Source organism: Mesoplodon densirostris, chromosome 4, assembly GCF_025265405.1.
Source record: "Mesoplodon densirostris isolate mMesDen1 chromosome 4, mMesDen1 primary haplotype, whole genome shotgun sequence".
Lineage (NCBI taxonomy): Eukaryota > Metazoa > Chordata > Mammalia > Artiodactyla > Ziphiidae > Mesoplodon > Mesoplodon densirostris.
Window position 1 is genome coordinate 136,134,151 of NC_082664.1, and position 22,110 is coordinate 136,156,260.

Sequence of the window (22,110 nt, forward strand, 5' to 3'; positions counted from 1 at the left end):
AAAGATATTTAATAATAAAACTCAAAAAGTTGACAACCTTCCTATAAAGGAGTGCTGAGGACAGCTTCAAAGATAACCATAAATGTCTCTCCCTGATGAGAAGGGTTCAGGGGAGAAATAAATGGTTTGAAATTGTAAATAAAATATAACATCTTGACTAACACAGAATCATGACCAGGATAAAGGAAGAAAGTTATTGGAAGAGTAGATTTCACCGGGAACAAAAAGAAAGGAGGGCAGTAAATCACTGTTCTATCAGATCACTCAGTAGACAGGCAGGGAAAAAAATGTGTGTGAATAGTGTGTGCACGCGCGCGCGCGTGTGTGTGTGTGTGCGTGTGTATGGCGGTATGGGATATCTTGAGATTAATCTGGATTTTTATAATAGAAAACTACTATAAAATCAATTTAACTTTTCACTGTACATAACATACACTGAGAAAACAAATTAAGAATAAAAAACTGTATTTCACATTTGACCTATAGATCAAATAGCAAAAAGAAAAGCAAGATTTGCTTTGAAGTCCATCTCTAAAGGTAAACTTAATTTCAGGAACATGAAATATATAAATGTTTGGATATATTATTATGGTCTCTTCTCCTAAAATCCTATCCAGTATTCAAGTAGAAAAACACTGAAAGCTTGAAAGGGAAGTAAGGTACAAAGGCACCATTTAATGTATATTAAGAAATAACATGCTATCACACAGTAACTCAAGGCTCTGAAAGAAAATAATCCAATATCAACTAGTATTGTCCTCTAATATATAAAATCCCTACTTCAAAATCGAAACAGGAAACCTATCTTTCCTATTCACAATATTATTCAAAAAATAAAAAAAATTTAAAGGTGGAAGGAAATTTGGGTATCAACGAGTTTACCCACAAGATAAAATATCACGTCCAAGATTAAGTAGCAAGTTCAAAGTAGTGTCAATAGTAGATCCTGTGATACCCAGGACAGTGCTGTTTATACTACAACTCAGCTTTCACAGCACTGATTTGAGAGAAGGAAACACTAAAACCCATGTTTAACAGTCTCTCTCTACAGTTTCCTGAATTCCACAGGACTATCCCAGTTCTTCTCCGAAGTATTTAAAATAAGTTAAACATATTTACAACCAAGTATAATAGCAAAACCACATATTTTAGTAAGTATTTTCACTCAGCATTTTTCAATGCAAAACAGTAACCCATATGGAGACTATGAATTCCAATCACATTATTCAGGTTTTCTTCCACCTAAACCAATTTGCTTCTAGAGTTAAGTGCCCATAAATTTTATGCTTGTCTATTCTCTCTTGGTTAATTCTGAGAGAAATAAATAGTTCATTATTCATTCAAAGTATGACCTTTTGGAAAAGGTAGCTCTTAACCTCATCAATTTACTGCAGAATCTGGGAGCACAGCATTTAATTTTATTGTCAATTCTTTGGTCTAATTTTCAGTCTCTCAGTCTCATTTTTTAAAGTTTTGGGGAATTTTTTTGTTCTTTTAATTTCTGGAAAAGGCCCTAAACTTTTAACCTTTCATTGTATAGCATGTTACCTTGGTCCTATTTTCTCTTAACTGTCAACCAAGAAATGTCATCTGTTGTATCTGTTTTGATATGCTTTCAAGAGGCAGGGTTATAGAATCCCTGATACAAATCTCTGATGACTACTGTGGCAAGAACGTGAAAGGGGAGACTAGAAGCTGGTCATCTGAGAGCTCTCAAGGCAAATAAACAATACAAGAAGAAAAATGACTATGTTTAGAGATTACTTAGTGAGGCATTCCAAGCTCTTCCAACTTTAGTAAAGGGTATTACAAGTAGTTGAGGTGTAGAAATAACATCAAGAATATTTCTTTCATTGTAGGACATAAAATGAACTCCCATAGTATGACAGTTAAGGGAAAGAATTAAAGCTACTATGAAGGTACTGGGTATTCTAATATAGTCCCATAAAATACATTAATCTTCACTTCTCTTAGGAAATAGAACTCACATATGAAAGAACTTACTTATTCTGCCAAATTATCTTTACAATTTTAATCAAGGGTTGATGAGCAAACTTACTCTAGATGAGTCATAAGAGGGGCTTGGTTGACCACTTGTTCCCCAGGATGTCGTACCTCCTCGTTCATCCATACCTAAGGAGAGAAGAAAGTAAACAATATAAATCCAAGAGGATACAATGATGGGTTTTGTTTGGTATAGCAGATAATACAATTCAGTGAGTGGTATCTGCATTTGATTGGAACTGGCTGTGTATCAATCCCTGCCTCAGAAACCTGCAGAAATAAGTTACTTGGGAGTATCTTTATCACTGCTGTATACAATGCCCTACATACATTGCCAATGTAGGTCTTTGGAGATTTTTGAACAGAGCATAATCTAGGTCTCTCTACCTCTGTCTCCACCCACTGCTACTTCTAAAAGTAGATGAATGCCCCACCCCCAACTTTCTAAAGTTTAGTACTGCCTCCATGAATATACGAAGTGAATAAGGGTTAGAAAATGAAGCAAGTCAAACAAGTGCTCAAGTTAATAAAACTGGTTTCTATCAAAGCACTGAGTAGCTATTCTTAACTGAAGACATCAAACTAAATCAAACTATATCAAACCATATCAAATCAACATTAATTATATCAAAACTAATCAAAATGATGTGACAACTCATCCTAATAAAATCTCCTCCAAAATCTGATTCTAAATGAGTAGATCTACTCCTAAGAAAATTGCAAAGGAAGACTCAATGTGACAAGGATAAATTACCATTAACAACAAAACAATTCACTATCCTCCTTAATGTACCTTCTGAAGCTTTGGCTCCATTATTTTCACCTTCCAATCAATCCCCAGAAAAATCTGAAAGAGTTGGAGATCTCTCAATCCAGCCATTTCTCCCTTTTCTGTTTTGAAGACCAGCCTTTCTCATCCTTGACTCCTAACAGGGTACACTTTCCCAACCCCTTCTGAGATTCTTTCTATGATGAAATACAAATGGTTGACTTTTTTTGTTTCATTCTTGCATGAGAAAACTCTAGATGTTACAAAAACTACATTCTGTTAAGTTTAGAACCTCTTTTTATTCAAAAAAATTCCTTGAAGTCTTCTGTGATTTAGATGAGAAGTGGTCTGTACTAAGTTAAATGCTACAAATTCTCCAATAACTAGCCACGATTCCCAAAGCTTTTTCATAGGGACCGAATTGCCAATTGAAGGATTAGGTGACAAAAGCAAGGAAAGGAAGTCAGTACCCAAAGTAAAATACACTAATTACTAATTCAGTTAGTAGGACCCTAATTTATTCTTTTTATGAATCTGTACTTCCTATATCAAAAACAGTACAGAGAAAAGATGGGTACTATAAAAAACACACTAGGCACAATTTCAAATGAATCAGAAGCTTTAAAAACACACAGATTATATGTAAAAACAAAACAAAACAAAAACCAAAAACAACAACGACAAAAAAGTGTTTTTGTTTTGTTCATTCTTGGAGAATTCTTATGAAAATTCTAGATTTAAGAAAGATTCTACAAGTCTGGAGAGTATCGTAAAAACACACTTTGTTACTAAATATTTCTCCAGTATCCAGTTACCTGTGGTCTATTTTCCAAGCATTTTCTTTGCAATCAACACTGTAGAATAGCAGATAGGATTCCAGTGAGACCCAATCCAAGACAAAGACTACTATCAATCTACAAAATCCATTAATATAAAGCTACTTACGAAGCTGCAAATAATTTTAGGAAAAGTTTTATTTAAAAAGATCATACTTTCCATTTTTAACTTTTTTTCTAAATGAGTTAATTTTTTTAAATCATGTATCCAAAGTAAAATGCAAAAGTAAATTGGCTCCTGAAAGCAGGGTCTCAAATATTTGCACACCCATGTTCATAGCAGCATTATTTACAATAGCCAAAATGTACAAGTGACTTCAATGTCCATTGACAAATGAATGGATAAACAAAATGTGGTATATACCTACAAAAGAATATTATTCAGCTTCAAAAGGGAAAGAAATTCTTACACATGCTACAACCTGAGGACATTATGTTAAGTGAAATAAGCTAATCACAAAAGGACAAATAGTATATGGTTCCACTTATATGATGAGGTACCTAGAGTAGACAAATCCATAAAAAGCAGAATGGTAGGCCGGAGGGTGGGAAGTAAACATAACTTTCATTGATTTAGAACATACAATGCAAACTTATTTTGATGATCCTATTTCTAATGAAAATAATTCATTTTATGACTGTGAATTGTCTTTTATCAAATAATTAATAAATATGGGGGCTATGTGTTATTTTAAATACATTTGTAAAAGAAAATATATGGGTGCCTGCTATAGAAAACATCTCAGACAAATTTTTAAGTGATAAATGAAATTCTGTGAAAACACATACTTAATTCTCATCAAGTGACACTAATTACTTCCACAACATGAAAGAAGAGCAAAGATTAATTAAATAAAATGGTTATTAATTAAGCCACCAACTAAAGAGTACTACATACCAACAATACAAGACATGTAGAGGGCTCAAAGGATGCTATAGTATAAGAAGGATCTGGCTAGGGTTTAAACTCAGAGCTCTACAGCTTTATTGTTAATGTATCTAGACTCTGAGCAGAAGATCGTGGCTGGCACTGACAAAGGCAAGAGTCATCCTTTAGCATCAACAACTCCTTTCTGCTCAACACAATGGCTGTACAAACATAGAAATATGACAGGAGTAATAAACTTTCCAAAGCTTCAGCCACAAGACCAAGGTAACCAGGAAAAAAGAAATTACACACAGAAAATAAACAATACAGAAATTATACAAATTGATCAAAATCTGAAAAACTGTTTATCAACAAGAAAATATACCACAGTTGCAATACAGTAATTAGGAGGAAAACATTTCTATTAAGATATGTCTGAATCACCACGGCCATGTATTTTTCTTCCCTTCCTATTTCTAGTCTACACATGCCAATTCAACAATTTTTGAGATGCTAGTGCCTCAACTTACAGATTAAAAATGGTAGATGTAACAGAAAGTTTAGGAATGATTAAGTAGTAGAAACACTTTTGAGTCTTGCTTAACTTTCTAATTAATCTATTTCTCTGCAACAAAATTAAAAGGATTAACCAATAATTTAACTAATATAGAGATTTAAATAATTTTTTAATCTTTTATATACAGAATCTCTTAAGTACCTGCTTTTCTGAATGGAACCAATTAAAATCCAATACATATTTTGATTCCATGTGCCTCATTTTAAAAGGCTTAATATTTTATTTAACATTTTTCAGTAAAGAACAAACATTAAATTTTAGACCGTATATCTAAAAACACTGGTTTGTGAATTCAGTGGAACAATCTGCTTCCTTCTCTTGTGAAACATTTAATACGAAAAGTAACTGAAAGCAAATCATAAATTACTACACATACAGGCACTTCCCTAAGAGGCTGGGAGCCTGAAGAAGGAATACAAGGTGTAACCAAGTTTTTGAGATGTCAGAGAGCAAGACTCTTGGAGGAGCAAGTAAACTTAGCCAAGTAAAACATCTAGCATTACTTTCTTTCCTATGAAGGACTCAGGTACTACTTTGCCTGCCTCCTCTCTACTGCCACCATCTTTTTTGACTGAAAGTGCTCTCTTTCTTGAATCGATATAAAATTATCTCACAGCTTCTATCCTACTACTTCTTTCATTCTCCTAGCACAAAATTCCTGAGACTTCTCTAGGTTTTTAGCCATTAGCAAAAACTGGAAACATTTTTTTGGGGTAGTGACTTTTCTATACCCTATACACCTGTTCCACACTGCCCCCCGCCAATCTGGGCCCCCAGGGGCTCAAAAACAGTACAGGGTTTGTGTACATGACACATTATTCAAGCTTTGGTGAGGCTCAGACAAGACCTACCTGGAGGTAAAAGGGGTGAATGAGGAGTAAAGCTGCTGACCAGCTCCTTCTCTCCCACCTGCTACCACCAGCCCTATCACCAAAGACTCTGTCACCCTAGACTACAAGGAGGGTGAAGGGAGAAACACGTCTGGAATTGGAAAATATTTCAGGTACTGGTGGGGAGTCTAGAGAGCAGAGAAGTAATGAAAGGGAAAGCCGGGTGGGGGATACACAAAATCAAGAGAAGAGTAGTTAGGATATCCCTGCAGCAAAGCTATAAGAAAAACAAGTCAGGGCTTCCCTGGTAGTGCAGTGGTTGAGAATCCTCTTGCTAATGTAGGGGACACAGGTTCGAGCCCTGGTCCGGTAAGATCCCACATGCTGCAGAGCAACTAAGCCCATGCGCCACAACTACTGAGCCTGCACTCTAGAGACCGAGAGCCACAACTACTAAGCCCGCAAGCCACAACTACTGAAGCCCATGTGCCTACAGCCCGCACACAGCAAGAGAACCCACTACAATGAGAAGCCCGTGCACTGCAACAAAGAGCAGCCCCCACTCGCCACAACTAGAGAAACCCTGTGCACAGCAACAAGGACCCAATACAGCCAAAAATAAATTAAAAAAAAAAAAAAAGCTTTTCAGAAAAACAAGTCAATACAGCCACTTTGCTTTGTATTATGCCCGAGAGTTATTCCTTGTGGAAAAGGGACATATATAAAGCTGGGAGGAAGAGCACAGCGGATTGTATACCTCTCTTTCTCTCTGTCCCTTTCTCTCTTTCATACACACACACAGCTTTTGGTAGCAGTGAAATCAAGTTTTTATTCTAGCAAATAAAATGTACTTCAAAAATATCAAATCCCAACACTGTTATAAATAAGGAAAACATAATATACTTCGCAGGATTGCCATCTGCTATAGGATGATTCAATAGATGATTTGATAAAAGAAATCTGATTGGAGATAGCTATGTCAGATAACCAAAGCTATGGATGTGTCTCTTCAGTAGTTTCTTCACTCAATTTTATTTGTCAGGTATTGATATTCCTTTAGATCAGACTCAAAGGCTGCAATCAATTGTAAAACAATATACACCTAAAAACCCACCACCACCATTTTTTATTATATTTCTCAAATTTTAGATACTTATGAAATAAATCTACCGATGTGTTTTTCCAGAAATTCACTGTGAAACAGAATCAATTAGAATATAAAAGCAAATCCTTTGTTTTTATGCTACACATTAACGAAAAACAAAACAGAAAAGCTATGGAAATGTTGAAATTGTAAGGAAATATAAGACCTGCTGCTTCATATGAAGTACATAACATTGGTTACAGAAATTTTCTTTTTACTAAAAAAATTGAGATTCTGTAAAATGAACTGTCAAATTAAAAAGTTTGACTCTTTTTAAAGTATGTAAGAAAATACGACCAGTAAAAAGATTAAAAGGAATCACCTTTTTAGGTCATCTTTAAAATTAATCACAATTTCTATTTGGAATTGATGAGAACTAAGACTTTAAAAGTAGGGATATTCTAGTGCCAAAGTACACTAGAATAAGATAATTAAACATGACTAATTTCAAGAAAATGACTAATTTTGAAATTAACTTCCAAACAGTGATTTCACTATGCTATTTTTATTAGCCACATCACTCTATATAAATGTCCTGTAAATATACAATTAAACAGGACATTCTAGTGATTTAATCAATGAAGTAAGAGTAGAAGGTCAAAAGGAAATGGCAGGTCTATCTGTTTAGGAAAAATAAAAAACTGCCTAATGCCCAGGGATTGAAACTAAGTTCTCAAAGGGCAAGCAGGTATTTTGTACCACCTTGAGAACTATCTATGTAGGGACCTGGTATATTGAGGATTTGCTCTGATTGTCTGAAGAGACATTCTAATAACCCTGTCAAAGCTCCTGAGCCAACTCCAAGCCTCCCCTAAACTATCTGGCTGTCAAATTTCTGGAAACAAGAAAAGGCCCACCCAGTGCACCTAAAAGCAACTGCCATACTCCTCTGGAATCTAAACAACAAAGTCCTGCACCTAAACAACAATGCCAGATGTTTTCTTCCACAGAGGCACTAAAGAAGTCCACTCTAAAAAAAGCTTGATGCAGGCTTCCCTGGTGGTGCAGTGGTTGAGAGTCCGCCTGCCGATGCAGGCGACGAGGGTTCGTGCCCCGGTCCGGGAGGATCCCGCATGCCGCAGAGCGGCTGGGCCCGTGAGCCATGGCCCCTGAGCCTGCGCGTCCGGAGCCTGTGCTCCGCAGCAGGAGAGGCCACAATGGTGAGAGGCCCGCGTACCGCAAAAAAAAAAAAAAAAAAAGAAAGAAAGAAAAACGCTTGATGCCTCTTCTCCAACTCTGGATAAGTCTCAGCAAAAAATGTCCCTATTCAGTCTCTCAATGATACAATCCCATTAGATTTACTTTATAAACATTTTCAAAATCTGACTATGACTCACTATTTTTATTTTATTTTATTTTATATTTATTTATTTACTTGGCTGCACTGGGTCATTGGTTGCGGCACATGGGATCTTCGTTGTGGCATGCGGGATTTAGTACCCTGACCAGGGATGGAACCCAAGCTCCCTGTGTTGGGAGGGCAGAGTCTTAACTGCTGGACCACCTGGGAAGTGCCTGACTCACTATTTTTAACATGATCATTTTAGTCTGAGCCACCATCACCTCTGTATTATGGCAATAGCCTCTTAAAGAGTCTCCCTGCTTCTTGCCCCTGTGACAGTGTGTATACTCTACATAGGAACTAGAATGACCTTTTCAAAACAACTCAAATCCTGTCAATCCTATGCTCAAAATCTACCCATCTCATTCAGTATTAAATCCACTGGTCTACAGTGTTTCATGGGTTCCACCTCCCACCTCTCTGACTTCATCTCCTACTATTCATTCTCTTAGATCACTCTTTTTCAACTACATGGACTCCTGTTTTTGCTCTAACACACTGAGCATGCTTCCTCCTTAGGGCCTTGCCACTTGCCCTCTTCATAAAATGCTTCCTCCAGATATCTGAATGGTTTGTTCCCCTAATTTCCTTCAGGTCTCTCTATTCAAATATCATGCTATGGGGGGATGTTTACAATCGGTTTTTCCCCCCAGTAGACTGAAAGATCCAGGAAAACAAGAGTGTAGTCTGTTTTGTTCAATATTTTATGTTTGTTGCCTGTAACAATGCCTGACACACAGTAGGCATTAATAAATATTTGTGGAAGAAATAAATGTATAAAGTGGAAATAATACATTCAGTTTAATATAAGTGGGGCTGAAACTGGTTCCCTATTTGTGAGTTTACCATTCTTCTTTAGAAATAATCTAAACCAATGTTCTAAATAAATGAATAGTAGTTTAAAAATTCCAATGAGAAACAGACTATAAATGACTCTATGAACTAGACAAGTAACTACCCCAAAGAGCAAACATTATTTAAAAAGTGTTAGAGAAACCTAAATCCTCACTAGGCTTGGTGGCTAAACCACACACAGACATTCAATATCACAGCTTTGAAATAACCTCATTACATGTCCTAAGAAAAACCACTTTGTATTCACTATACTACAGCCTAATGTACACTGCTATAAAAGGTACTCTAAATAAAAAATGTTCCAGAAGTTTCATGTAGTCAGCATGATGTTGGGATATTTACAAATGTGGTTAGAAATGCAATAATCTCTTAAATTTGTTCTTTTTGTTGTTGTTGTTGTACGCGGGCCTCTCACTGTTGTGGCCTCTCCCGCTGCGGGGCACAGGCTCCAGATGCGCAGGCTCAGCGGCCATGGCTCACGGGCCCAGCCGCTCTGCGGCATGTGGGATCTTCCCAGAGTGGGGCACGAACCTGTGTCCCCTGCATCAGCAGGCGGACTCTCAACTACTGCGCCACCAGGGAAGCCCTAATTTCTTAAATTTGGTAACACATCTTTCATATTCCCTTAACCACTCAGTTACCCATTGTATTAATTTCTGCCTTGGCAATATTTTGAGTAACTATCCCTTGCTCTGATTCAGGTCCTGTGTATTGCTTATTCTTCTATTATGTTCCATGCCAATCCGCAGTTAACATTGCCAGCACAATTATCTTGCCATAAATACAAGTTGGATCACATCCATTCACTTTCAAATATGATCCTCTGCTGCCTCAGGAATAACACTCACACTCCTGAGCGTGGCATTCTTCATGGTGGCCTCAATCTACTTTTTTCAGCTTCAACACATACTATATTTCTCAGAAAACTCAATGCTCAGGATTCCCTGGCGGCACAGTGGTTAAGAACCTGCTTGCCAGTGCAGGGGACACGGGTTCGAGCCCTGGTCCAGGAAGATCCCACATGCTGCGGAGCAACTAAGCCAGTGTGCCACAACTACTGAGCCGGCGCTCTAGAGCCTGTGAGCCACAACTACTGAGCCGGCGCTCTAGAGCCTGTGAGCCACAACTACTGAGCCTCTGTGCCACAACTACTGAAGCCCACGCATCTAGAGCCTGTGCTCCACAACAAGAAAGCCCGTGCACATCAACAAAGACCCAATGCAACCAAAAATAAATAATGAATAAATAAATAAAAATTTTAAAAAAGAAAACTCAATGCTCCAGCCTCATCAAGACATTAGTCACTCCCCAAACATGCCAAGCCTTGTCACACATTCATATTCTACTCCTATTGCTTCCTAGTCCTAGAATATCCTCCCTTATCTTTTCCTCCACCTGAGTTTCTAATTTTGAATCAGTCTAAGATCGAATGTCCTCTCTTCTGAGAAGTGTTCTCCATCAACTAAGTCAATATTAATCACACTTCTTCAGAAAGTAATTTGCACTTATTTTGTCTTCAACATTGACAGTTATTTTTCACATATACCCTACCAATAAAACTTTATAACAGGGAACATACCTTGTTCATCTCTACGTACTTCTGGTACTTCGCAGAAGTGTGGTATTTTGTATTCAAATGTCTACTAAGTGGTTAAGGTACATATAAAATTAGGGCATTCACATGACAGTCCATCATAAGAATTCAGTTAACTAGAGATGGGTTAAAAAAAGAAATTCAAAGTAGAAGAGGGACGTCTAGCAATCTAAGTAGATTTCCAAGAATTAGTAAAATAATAATAATTATTATTTTTAAAGTATTATTTTTAAAAAGTATTATTTTTTAAAGCAGATTGCAAATATGCTGGAGGCAATCTCAAAACTGAACTAGTGAGTTCAGCTTCCAACATGATGTACTATGCTCCTACGGACAGCTACTATAAATTCTGGAGAAAAAATATAAATATAAAACAAACTACATAAAGACTCCACCTTAAGAGTAAACCTAAAGGGTCTACCAGGAGAATGAACAAAACCAGGCTGATTTTGGATGGGAATATAAACTTGGAAGAAGAGACCAGAATGAGTTTCTCCTTTTAACAGCTTTAGGGATCAGCACAGGTGAGTTTCCCATTTTAAAGCTTCATCCCACAGGCAAGCAGCAGCCACAGCATGCAGGAACTAAAATTCCAATAGAAAACTTACTATCTTTCTGGATAGAAGAAAAACAGGAAAGAGCAGGACAACCATAATCACCAGAAAGTAAGGACAGAATCCCCAAAAGGAGAGAGGCAGAAAAGATGAGTCCCAAATTTTGGGCACATCTCTGCTCAAGTCTTTGGATGAGCCCTGATGTACACATTCAAAGGGCAGTTTGCAGTTGAGGCTGAAAGAATCAAATCAAATTGAGATTTGAGCAGCTGCTAACCTCAGGCAAGATAGAGTTTTCACTCTGAGTCTGATCCAATTAATGGCTCACTAAAACAGAGAAATCAAAACTCTTTGGAGGAACATAAAAGAAACCAAAATTTCCACAAATAACATATCTTTAACACAAGCCAAAACTCCTTGACAGTGAAATGTGACCCAATCTCAAAGAAAAAGATAATCAAGAGAGGCCAACTTCAAGATGACCCAGCTACTGAGATTTTCAGACAAGGGCATTAAACCAGGTACCTGACTATACCCAATCAAGTAAAGGACATATGCTTGTAATGAATGAAAAGACTGGAAAAATATCCTTCAAGAATGGAGATGAAATACATTTTCAAATAAAATAAAATTAAGAATTTGTTACCAGCAAAACTTCAGTACAAAATACTAAAAGAAGTTCTTCAAGCTGAAGGATATGTTATCAGAGAGAAACTTGAATCTTGAGGAAGGAAAAAACATGAGAAATAGTAAATGTAAGAAACTTTTTTTTTCCTTTTAACGTCTTTAAAAGTTATTTATATAAAAATTGTAACATTCTCTCACAGGAGTTACAATGTATTTAGCTGTAGTACATATGACAAATATAGCATAAAAGAAGGCAGGGGTGGGGGTAAATAGACCTATAAGGTTGCAAGATTTCTACATTTTATGTGAAATGGTAGAATATTAACTCTAAATTGACTGGGAAAAGTTAATGACATATATAACCTGAGAGAAACTACCAAAGCGGAAAAAAATGCAGAGGTGTCATTAAAAAGCCAACCAATAAATTAAAATGGAGTCCTATGAAATAGCCAAATCCAAAAGAAAGAAATACATTTGAACAAAATACAGAAAGAAAAAACAGAAAACAAATGAATTAGTACACTTTAATCTAACCATACAATAAAACATTCCATTTTTGTCTGAGGAGGAAGACAAACAGAGAAGCATCAAACAGATACTACTCATTTCAATGAGAACACACCTCATTGCTCTGTGAGCTCACAAAGTTCATGCTGTTGCTCTTCTTCAACAAGACAATTATATTTGGGTTTGGTGCGGGAAAAGAAAGATGAAAATATTACATTGCCCTTGCACATTAAACAAAAAACATACAGTACCACACCACTGTGAAAAGTGCATACAGAGGTTTATAGGTTATTTTTATAGTACCCATCAGGATCATAAGTCAGTACCAATAAAGCAGCTTCTGCATAAGTACATTTTGGTGGATTTTTGCTGATTACCTAACACAATTTGCTATTTAAAAACAGCTGTGTGAGCAATTACTATTCTTAATTCCACAAACAATTCTATTCATTTCCTGTAATAAGGCCTGTGTACTCCCTGTGTTCAAGTCTTAGACCATTAATTCCTATAATGGCAACACACTCTGCCTCTCTCAAAGGAACTCTGTAAAAATTTTTCCATTGTATTTTCTGCATTTTTAAAAATCCCATCCTCATATACTCTTCAAACTCCCACTCATTTATTTCTAAATTCACAAAACAAAAATTTATATTGACTACCTTCACTCCTTTCAATTCATGCACTTACTCATTAATGAATCAATTGTTAGTATCTAGCCTCTTCCTAGACCACACCAGCAAAACCCAATGCCAGTCACAAAGAAGGCTCTCAGTAAACATTTGTTTATATGATAAAACTGAACTCTTTCATGTCATCAAAGATTATTCTAATCATAAAGCGTAAAGGCCCCTTCTTGGTCTTAATTTCTTAGATCTCTATTGCAGAGGTCCGCAAATTTCTCCTATAAACAGCCGAACAGTAAATATTTTATGTCTGTGGGTCATACCCTCTCTTTACCAACTGTTCAACTCTACTACTGTAGCACAAAAGGAGTCAAAGGCGATATGTAAACAAATAAAGAGTAACTGTATTCCAATAAAACTTTATTTATAAAAACAGGTGATGAACCATGGGCCATATTTTGCCTACCCCTGCTCTATGGCATCCAATACTGTTAACCACCTTGCCTCCCTGGGATTTGCTGACATTAACCTTTGGGCCCCTATTTCTATATATTAACACTTCCCCTTCTAGTGAAAAACTAAAAGTACCTGCTCTTCATTCCAAGAACTTCTCAATTTATGCTCTACCCCTTCAACTGCTCACTCAGTTTTAGGATTTTGACTATCCCATCTGAATGATCAATTTCCAAATGCACACTCCCAGCTTTAAGCTCAGTTCTGTATTTTGCATCTTGAATCATCAAATTCCTGCTGGAAGCTTTCATTCAGCTCTCCTGCCATCATCTTAAACCCGTATCTGAAACTAGACTTTTCACATACCCTTCACTTCTTCCTCATATGCCTTTGGACCCTAATTATTAATATTTCTAATACTAGAGGTAGTACTATAATAGTTCAGGTCAAACTGGCATCATCTTTGATTTTCTCTTCTCTTCTCCCTCCACTATCCTTATACTGAGTTTTTTTTTTTTTTTTTTTTTTTTTTGCGGTACGCGGGCCTCTCACTGTTGTGGCCTCTCCTGTTGCGGAGCACAGGCTCCAGATGCGCAGGCTCAGCGGCCGTGGCTCACGGGCCCAGCCGCTCCGTGGCATATGGGATCCTCCCGGACTGGGACACGAACCCGTATCCCCTGCATCGGCAGGCGGACTCTCAACCACTGTGCCACCAGGGAGGCCCCTGAGTATTCTTTATGAATGTCTCCTGAAGCAGCTTTTCCATTCCTACTGCCACCTTTTTATTCTGAGCTTTCATGATATCCTACTTAGACTCTTTTGCTAGAGTCTCTCTGAATCTCCCTAAAACACTATTTCAAAATATTTAACCTAATAATATCTTGCCATTGTAGTCTTCCTAAAACAAATCTTCAAAACATATTACCCCCAGATTTAAAAAGTAAACACTTCCAGTGCCCCACCACCAACAGAATAAATCCCAAATTCTTCAACCTGAAACTGAATATTTACGCCTCTGTTCCACAAATGTTTACCATCAATTGTGCTAGGTTTTGTCCCTCCTATGTTTAAAGCCTTTGAAAACCCAGTTACAATTGCCTCACTGCTTCCAACCCTAATAGTCAAAAACGCTAATTTCCTATTATGGCATACACAGTGTCATGCTCTAGGGAGGACTCTAGGCACTGTTGATAGAGACATGCACAAGACACAGAAACCCTGCCCCTCAAGGAGCTGTCATTCAGTGTTTTGCATTCAAACTCTCAACTGTAACCATGAGGCACATTCATTGTACACAGTACTGTTCATGAACACTTATTGCTCTTATTATTCCTCTTGGCACTTCTGTCTCCTCTACACTTAATTCTTACTGATTTTATGCACACTTTAAATTCCACCTCTACTGTAAAACATGACCAACCTCCTTAATCCTTACTAGGTCCTCTCTTTAATATTTATACTTATAAATCTACGTCGCACAGCACAGAAGTTATATTGTTCTTAAGAGAACACCATCCAACATGGGGTCTCAAATTAATTTAAGACCAAAGGCCACATTCAGTTCTCATTCTGCTTCACCTACAGTGCTAAATACATAGGAGACACTCAATGAAAAAGTTTTTGTGTACAAAATGACAATGCTAATTAATATATGGACAGGTTTTCTAGTAGCAGCTACAGCTTTTACTTACCTACTTACATTCACTTTCCCCAGTCCCACGATGAACAGTATGAGTTTGCAAAAGAGCATTCATAAGGGATACAACTGATGACCAAAGCACAGAACAAAGGTAACCACATCAAGAAGACACTCAAATGAAACACCTGACATTAGCTCAGTGCTCTAGTGGAATGAACTAAAACTCTCTTGTTCATACTCACAGGTATTTATTACAGTAACATGTAAGCAAAAATTACTGCCATGTAAAGATTTCTAAATTTTATACTCTCATAATTAGTGTCTAGCCCTTAAAAAATTGAATTTAAGTAATTTAAAAACATCTACAACTTATGAAGATGAATAATTACATCAAAACACTCACCCACCATCCAACTTTTAGAGCTATTAAACTAGTTGAAAAAGTTGAACACTGCCTATGTAAATAAAGTATATCACTCTCTTCTTAAATTGAAGTATAGCTGACTTACAATATTGTGTTAGTCTCAGGTGTACAGCAAAGTGATTCAGTTATACATATGCTTTTTCTCAGATTCTTTTCCATTATAGGTTATTACAAGATATTGAATATAGGACTTCCCTGGTGGCGCAGTGGTTAAGAATCCGCCTGCCAAAGCAGGGACATAGGTTCGAGCCCTGGTCCGGGGAGATCCCACATTCCACGGAGCAACTATGTCCATGCGCCACAACTACTGAGCCTGCACTCTAGAGCCTGTGAGCCACAACTACTGAGCCTGCATGCCACAACTACTGAAGCCCGCATGCCCTAGAGCTCACACACCACAACTACTGAGCCCGTGCACTGCAACTACTGAAGCCTGCGCACCCAGAGCCCATGATCCGCAACCAGAGAAGCCGCAATGAGAAGTCCATGCACCGAAACAAAGAGTAGCCCCTGCTCGCTGCAACTAGAGAAAGCCTGCGCACAGCAACGAAGACCCAACGCAGCCAAAAATAAATAAAATTAAAAATAAAAAGATATTGCATATAGTTCCCTGTGTTGTAAGTAAATCCTTGTTGTTGATCTATCTTATACATAGTGGTGTGTATCTGTTAATCCCATGCTCCTAATTTATCCTTCCCCTCACCCTTTCCCTTTTGGTAACCATGTTTTCTATATCTGTGAGTCTGTTTCTATTTTGTACATAAGTTCATTTGCATTATTTTTTTAGATTTCCTGTACGTGATATCATATAATATTTGTCATTCTCTGACTTCACTTAGTATGATAATCTCTAGGTCCATCCATGTTGCTGTAAATGGCAGTATGTCATTCTTTTTTATGGCTAAGTAATGTCCCATTATATATATATAAAATATCTTCTTTGGGCTTCCCTGTTGGCGCACTGGTTGAAGGTCTGCCTGCCGATGCGGGGGACACGGGTTCGTGCAGCGGTCCGGGAGGATCCCACATGCCGGAGTGGCTGGGCCCGTGAGCCATGGCCGCTGAGACTGCGTGTCCAGAGCCTGTGCTCCGTGGCGGGAGAGGCTGCAGCAGTGGGAGCCCTGCGTACCGCAAAAAAAAAAAAAAAAAAAAAAAAAAAAAAAAAAAAAAATCTTCTTTATCCGTCTGCAATATAATTATTCTCCAGTCTGTGGGTTGCCTACCCAGGGGTATGGGACTTAATTATATCACGAGTCCACTCCCCTACCCATTTCATTGTTGTCCCTTCTTCATGTCTTTAGTTGTAGAAGATCTTTTCTGGTAGGTTCTATTCCTTTTCACTGATGGTTGTTCTGCAGATATTTGTGAATTTTGGTGTATTTGTGAGAGGAGGTAAGCTCAGTGTCTTTCTACTCTGCCATCTTGGCCCTGCCACCCATATCACTCTTGAAATCTCTAACTCAGAGTATTTTTAGTTTAAAAGTAGAGGACTGCTTATCAAAATTATTTACCAGAAACTTAAAATTTACATTAAAAATTATCTCTATTATATAACAGAATATAATCTGGACAGAAAAATAAGATCTGCATCCCGAATCTTACATATTGCCTGTGGGCATGGAAAATGATACACTTTGCAAAGCTGGCAGTTTCTTAAAAGATAAAAACACATATATCCTTTAACACAACAATACTATCCCTAGGTCTTTGTGCAAGGTAAAGTGAGAAAAAAGTACACCCACAAGGAGTCTTTTACATGAATATTAAGTACAGTATTCATAAGAGCTAAAACTGGAAATAATCCAGGTGCCCATCAATAAAAAAGATGAATAAAGGAACTGTGGTTTATTCATTCAATGCAATACTGCTCAGCAATACAAAAAAAGAAAAAATAGACTAGTGGTATATGCAACGACATGCATAAATTTTGAAAACATTATGCTTAATAAAAGATACCAGATAGCAAGGATTGATTTCATTTATATGTTGACCTACAGCAGAGAAAACAAAATCATAATCATAAAAATAAAGACTGTGGATGCTTCTCAGGTAGAGAGTTGACAAGGAAGGAGTAAAAGGGATATAAATGGGGTGAGGAAAATGTTTTATAAAACAACAAAATGTTCCTAAGTTTATTCAACTGAAAATAACAATTATAAACTGTGGACCAAACTTTTAAAAACAACTGTTTTAAGACAAGGAAGAATAAACAAAAGGAGGCAAAAACTGAAAAGGATCTGATCAGTGAAAAAATATAACCAGACTCACTAGGTAAGATCCAAATCTTTATGATTTGTCTGATGAGGGCATTTCTCAGGCAGCATGGCATGTGGTGGCTAGATAAGCAGAAAGCCACTATTTTCTTTGCTTAAGGAGCCAAAACATAGAATTCGGGAATGCCAGTGTGGCTGGAAATTAAGGAGGGAAACAAAGAAAGGAGAAAGCCACAGTTGGGTTTCAACTGCTGGGTACCAGGGAGGAAAGTAATTAGAGGGCTTGATAAATAATTTGAGCTTTCCACAGGCCTGCCTTAACAAAGCATAAAATCAAGCCTCAAGATAACTGACCAAAAATGTGTAACTACTTACAAATAATGTAAATTCTTATTTGTTTTATAGAGCAAAAACAAAACTCTGCAGATGAAGAGAAAGTAAAACCTTTACAACACATCTTCTACATTGAAAAATATGAAATAAAAAATTAATAGATGTGCGGAGAAATTAAAATGTGACCTATAGCCTAGGAAACACATTCCATACAGACACATCTCAAGATGACAGATGTTTGGAATAAGCAGAAAATGATTTTAAAACAGCTATTATAAATATTCAAAGACTTTAAGAAAAAGATGGTCAAAATAAATGAACAGATGGAGACTCAGTAAAGAAAAGCTTTTGAAAACGGAAATTCCAGAATTTAAAATTACAATAACTGAAATAAAAAATTTGCTGAATAAGCTTAACAATGAACTGAAACAAGAAGAAATGGTTAAGTGACATTGAACATAAAAAATATTGGGAAAAAAAGAGTAGAGCTTTAGCTACCTGTTAGACCATACTAAATGGTCTAAAATACATGTAATCTGAGTATCAGAAGGAGATGAGAGAAAGAAGGAGGCAGATTATATATCTGGAATAAAATTGGGCAAAAGTTTTCCCATATCAGTGAAAAACATCAACTTGTATGCAAATCTAACGAGCTCAGCAATTCTAAGCGGGAGAAATTTAAATACTAACAAAGCACAACTTGGAATGAAGAGAGATTAAAATTTTAAAACAAGAAACATACTAGTACCATAGTCAAGTGATAGCTTTAGAAACAGTAGTGGGTACCAAAAGCAAATGGTCCCCAATATTAGATACCATAAGAGAAAGAGACACTGACTTCTAAGGCATTCTTTGAAGTTCAAATAGAAGTCTACACATGTGTGGCAAGGATGACGTGGTGATTTGATATAAAAGCACTAGCCTGGTCTTTGCTGAAGCAATAGAAAGCAAACATCTATAAGCTTTTTCATTTAGGGGCTTCCCTTGCGATGCAGTGTTTAAGAATCTGCCTGCCAATGCAGGGGACACGGGTTTGAACCCTGGTCCGGGAAGATCCCACATGCCGCGGAGCAACTAAGCCCATGCACCACAACTACTGAGCTTGCACTCTAGAGCCCGCGAGCCACAACTACTGAGCCTGTGTGCCACAACTACTGAAGCCCGCATGCCTAGAGCCCGTGCTCTGCAACAAGAGAAGCCACTACAATGAGAAGCACGCATACCAAAACGAAGAGCAGCCCCCGCTCGCCACAACTAGAAGAAAGCCCACGCGCAGCAATGAAGACCCAACGCAGCCAAAAGTAAATAAGATAAAATAAATAAAACATTAAAAAAATGTGTAAAATCCAAGCCTTACCTTTCCATTACCTTTCAAACATTATCTATTCCTACAATCAATATCTCTCTTTTTCCAATTTTGGGACTGGCAATATGGAATAAAATGAATGATTATTACTAATGTAAACATTAAAATGCTATCATATATTTAAAATAATAATGTTTTGAAAAACTGTACAAAGAAGTTAAGGAAAGACTGTTCATATGATTAATTCTTTCAGAGGTTTCTGAGAAATTAATGCATAAAAACTGCACCGTAAAAGCGAAATACTATTTTAAATTAATATAAAATTAAAAGTGAATTTTATCATATTATGAGCATATTTGGTCTTATGTACATAAAACTGTAAATTTGTGGGTTCCTAGAGAAGAATGGGTACATACATAAGTCAAATAAACAGCAGCATAACAATGTTAGGTTGGTACAAACCAAAATGATATAATGAAAAAAACTACCCAAATGATAGAGAATGCATGCTTTTTGTAAAACAGGAAAGAGATCTCAGTCTTTCACGATGGTTTAACTTCAGTGGAAGAATATGAGTGGTGGCTTAAGGTTGGTAAATTCTTCCAATTACACCCAGGAGATAAACTAAATCTAAAGGGTGAGAAGGTAAATGCAATGCTATTTTTGAAAATTTAATGCAAGTAAAAGGTAGAAAATTTTATGTTGTTAAAATGTGATTATATCAAGTGTTTAAAGGAAAGGTTTATTCTGTTGAGGGTAAATTTTGTCTATAAAATTTTCAGAAATATTTGTTTTCCCTCACAATCCAAATAAAGTGGAAGTGGGGAAAGTCAAGAATAATTTTTTAATACTTCTGTGCTACTGCAGTAAGATACTACTGTCTAACACTTAAAAGTTGATCTTCAATTTCTGCTCAAGGTGAAGATCTCCATAATCCAATCAATCTGTGGTCATTCAGCACCATTACAATTTCTTACATTAAGCATCTCTATTAAACTACTAAAATTATTATTTTTGAATAGTTTTAAGTGTATGAAATCATTATCCTGTTCAGTATTTCTGAAAATAAGATTGTAACTGATATACAAATAGAAGACAGCCTAACCTAACAGAATGGTTTAAAGACCCAGAGTTAGCAAATACAGGTGAAGAGGTAAAATCTCACAATTTTGCTCTATAAATATCTATGATAAAATAACCTATTTGTACCTCTGAGAATAATTTAAAATGTTTCCCAAGTATCATTCAGAAGGCCTTTCAGGTATTTAAAACCCTACGGAAAAAGTGATGTCAATGGTAAAATGCTGGCAGAATACTTTTAGTTGACGATATTTCCTTAAGTTGGCATCTATTCATTTGAACGTTGCTCTGTGGCCTTTGGTTGAGTTAACCATTATTCGCCCCTTAAAACCTTAAACCCAAAGAAGTTGTAAAGATAAAATGCATAGTTTAAATGGATTTCTCCCTATGAGCAAGAAACTAGACTTAGCTTAGTGACCTCCTCAATTATGTCATTAACAAGATAGGGGAAAGGATGGGTAAACTATGAGGAGTTTATAAATTGTTCAGAGCTGCTTTAATAGAAAAGAGGAAGAGAAAATAACTATACTTAGATTTCATAGAGATCAAAAACAGATCGGTGTCTTCCACCAACTCAGCAAATAAGCACACACTTAATTCTAAGTAATATATCCCCTTGTTTTATGTATCCCCTTGTTAGTCTCAAAGTGAAAAGGCTTGAACTGCACTGATTTACTCAATTCTATATCTGTATACAATACCAAATATCTTAATTATCTGGTATTCTTCTCACCTCTTCTCAACATCTGAATCTCTGGTCTAGTTTTTCCTCCAGACCTTCTTCAAACCAGCATTCCTATCTTTGATCAGGTTAGCTTTCAAAGCTCCTGCTATCCCAGGAAAACCTCTCAATTTCTCCCTTGGTGTGCCTTCACTTAGAGTAAGTTATTTATTCATAGAGTGAAGAAAACTTAACACATTCTAAACATTTAATATATTTATTCCAGAAGTTTAAGAGTGCCTGAAAAAAATGGATCTAGTTGATTTCCTTCTATACCCCATTTCTCTACTTAGTCTCTAACTCTGTCCTTTCAGCTCAACAAAGCATATCAGGAAACTACCAAAGCCATATCCGGAAAATAATGCTCAGTCAGATGGACCCAAGCACAATCCAAGGCTTTCCCATTTACTAGGTATGTGATGACTCTGTCTCTTCTTCTATAAAATGGGGTTTAATAATAGTATATAACTCACAGACTGAGGATGAGAATTAAATAAGATGATACTTATTAGATACTCAGTATAGTGTCTGTCATACAGTAAATGCTCAATATAAGCTGTCTGAAACTGCAGAGATGGCCTTTTAATTCTAATTGTTAGAAAACTCATTTGGCAGTCTTGCCACATGAGAAAAATTGTGGAAGGTGGGTATCTGTTGTTTAATGAACTGACTGGATCTAGGTTGTATTTCCCATTTGTGGTATTACCTTTTCCAGTATCAATTCCTCTCTGACTAGAATAATGATAGCCTGCTGGGGCAATAATCTTCCTCAACATGAATGATTGATTATTCATAGTAAATGACATCATCT

The 22,110-nt window shown here is 36.7% G+C and overlaps 1 protein-coding gene across 3 annotated transcripts in view; it reads right to left on the reverse strand.

Annotated features, from left to right (window-relative positions):
• The window catches only part of TCF12 (transcription factor 12), a 393,224-nt gene that overhangs the window by 231,633 nt on the left and 139,481 nt on the right, over positions 1-22,110 (reverse strand). For all 3 annotated transcript variants that reach the window (XM_060097288.1, XM_060097287.1, XM_060097289.1), the window contains one exon: positions 2,060-2,133. In XM_060097288.1, the coding sequence (XP_059953271.1) occupies positions 2,060-2,133 (74 nt within the window). Of the gene's footprint in view, positions 1-2,059; positions 2,134-22,110 lie in introns of those variants that run through there.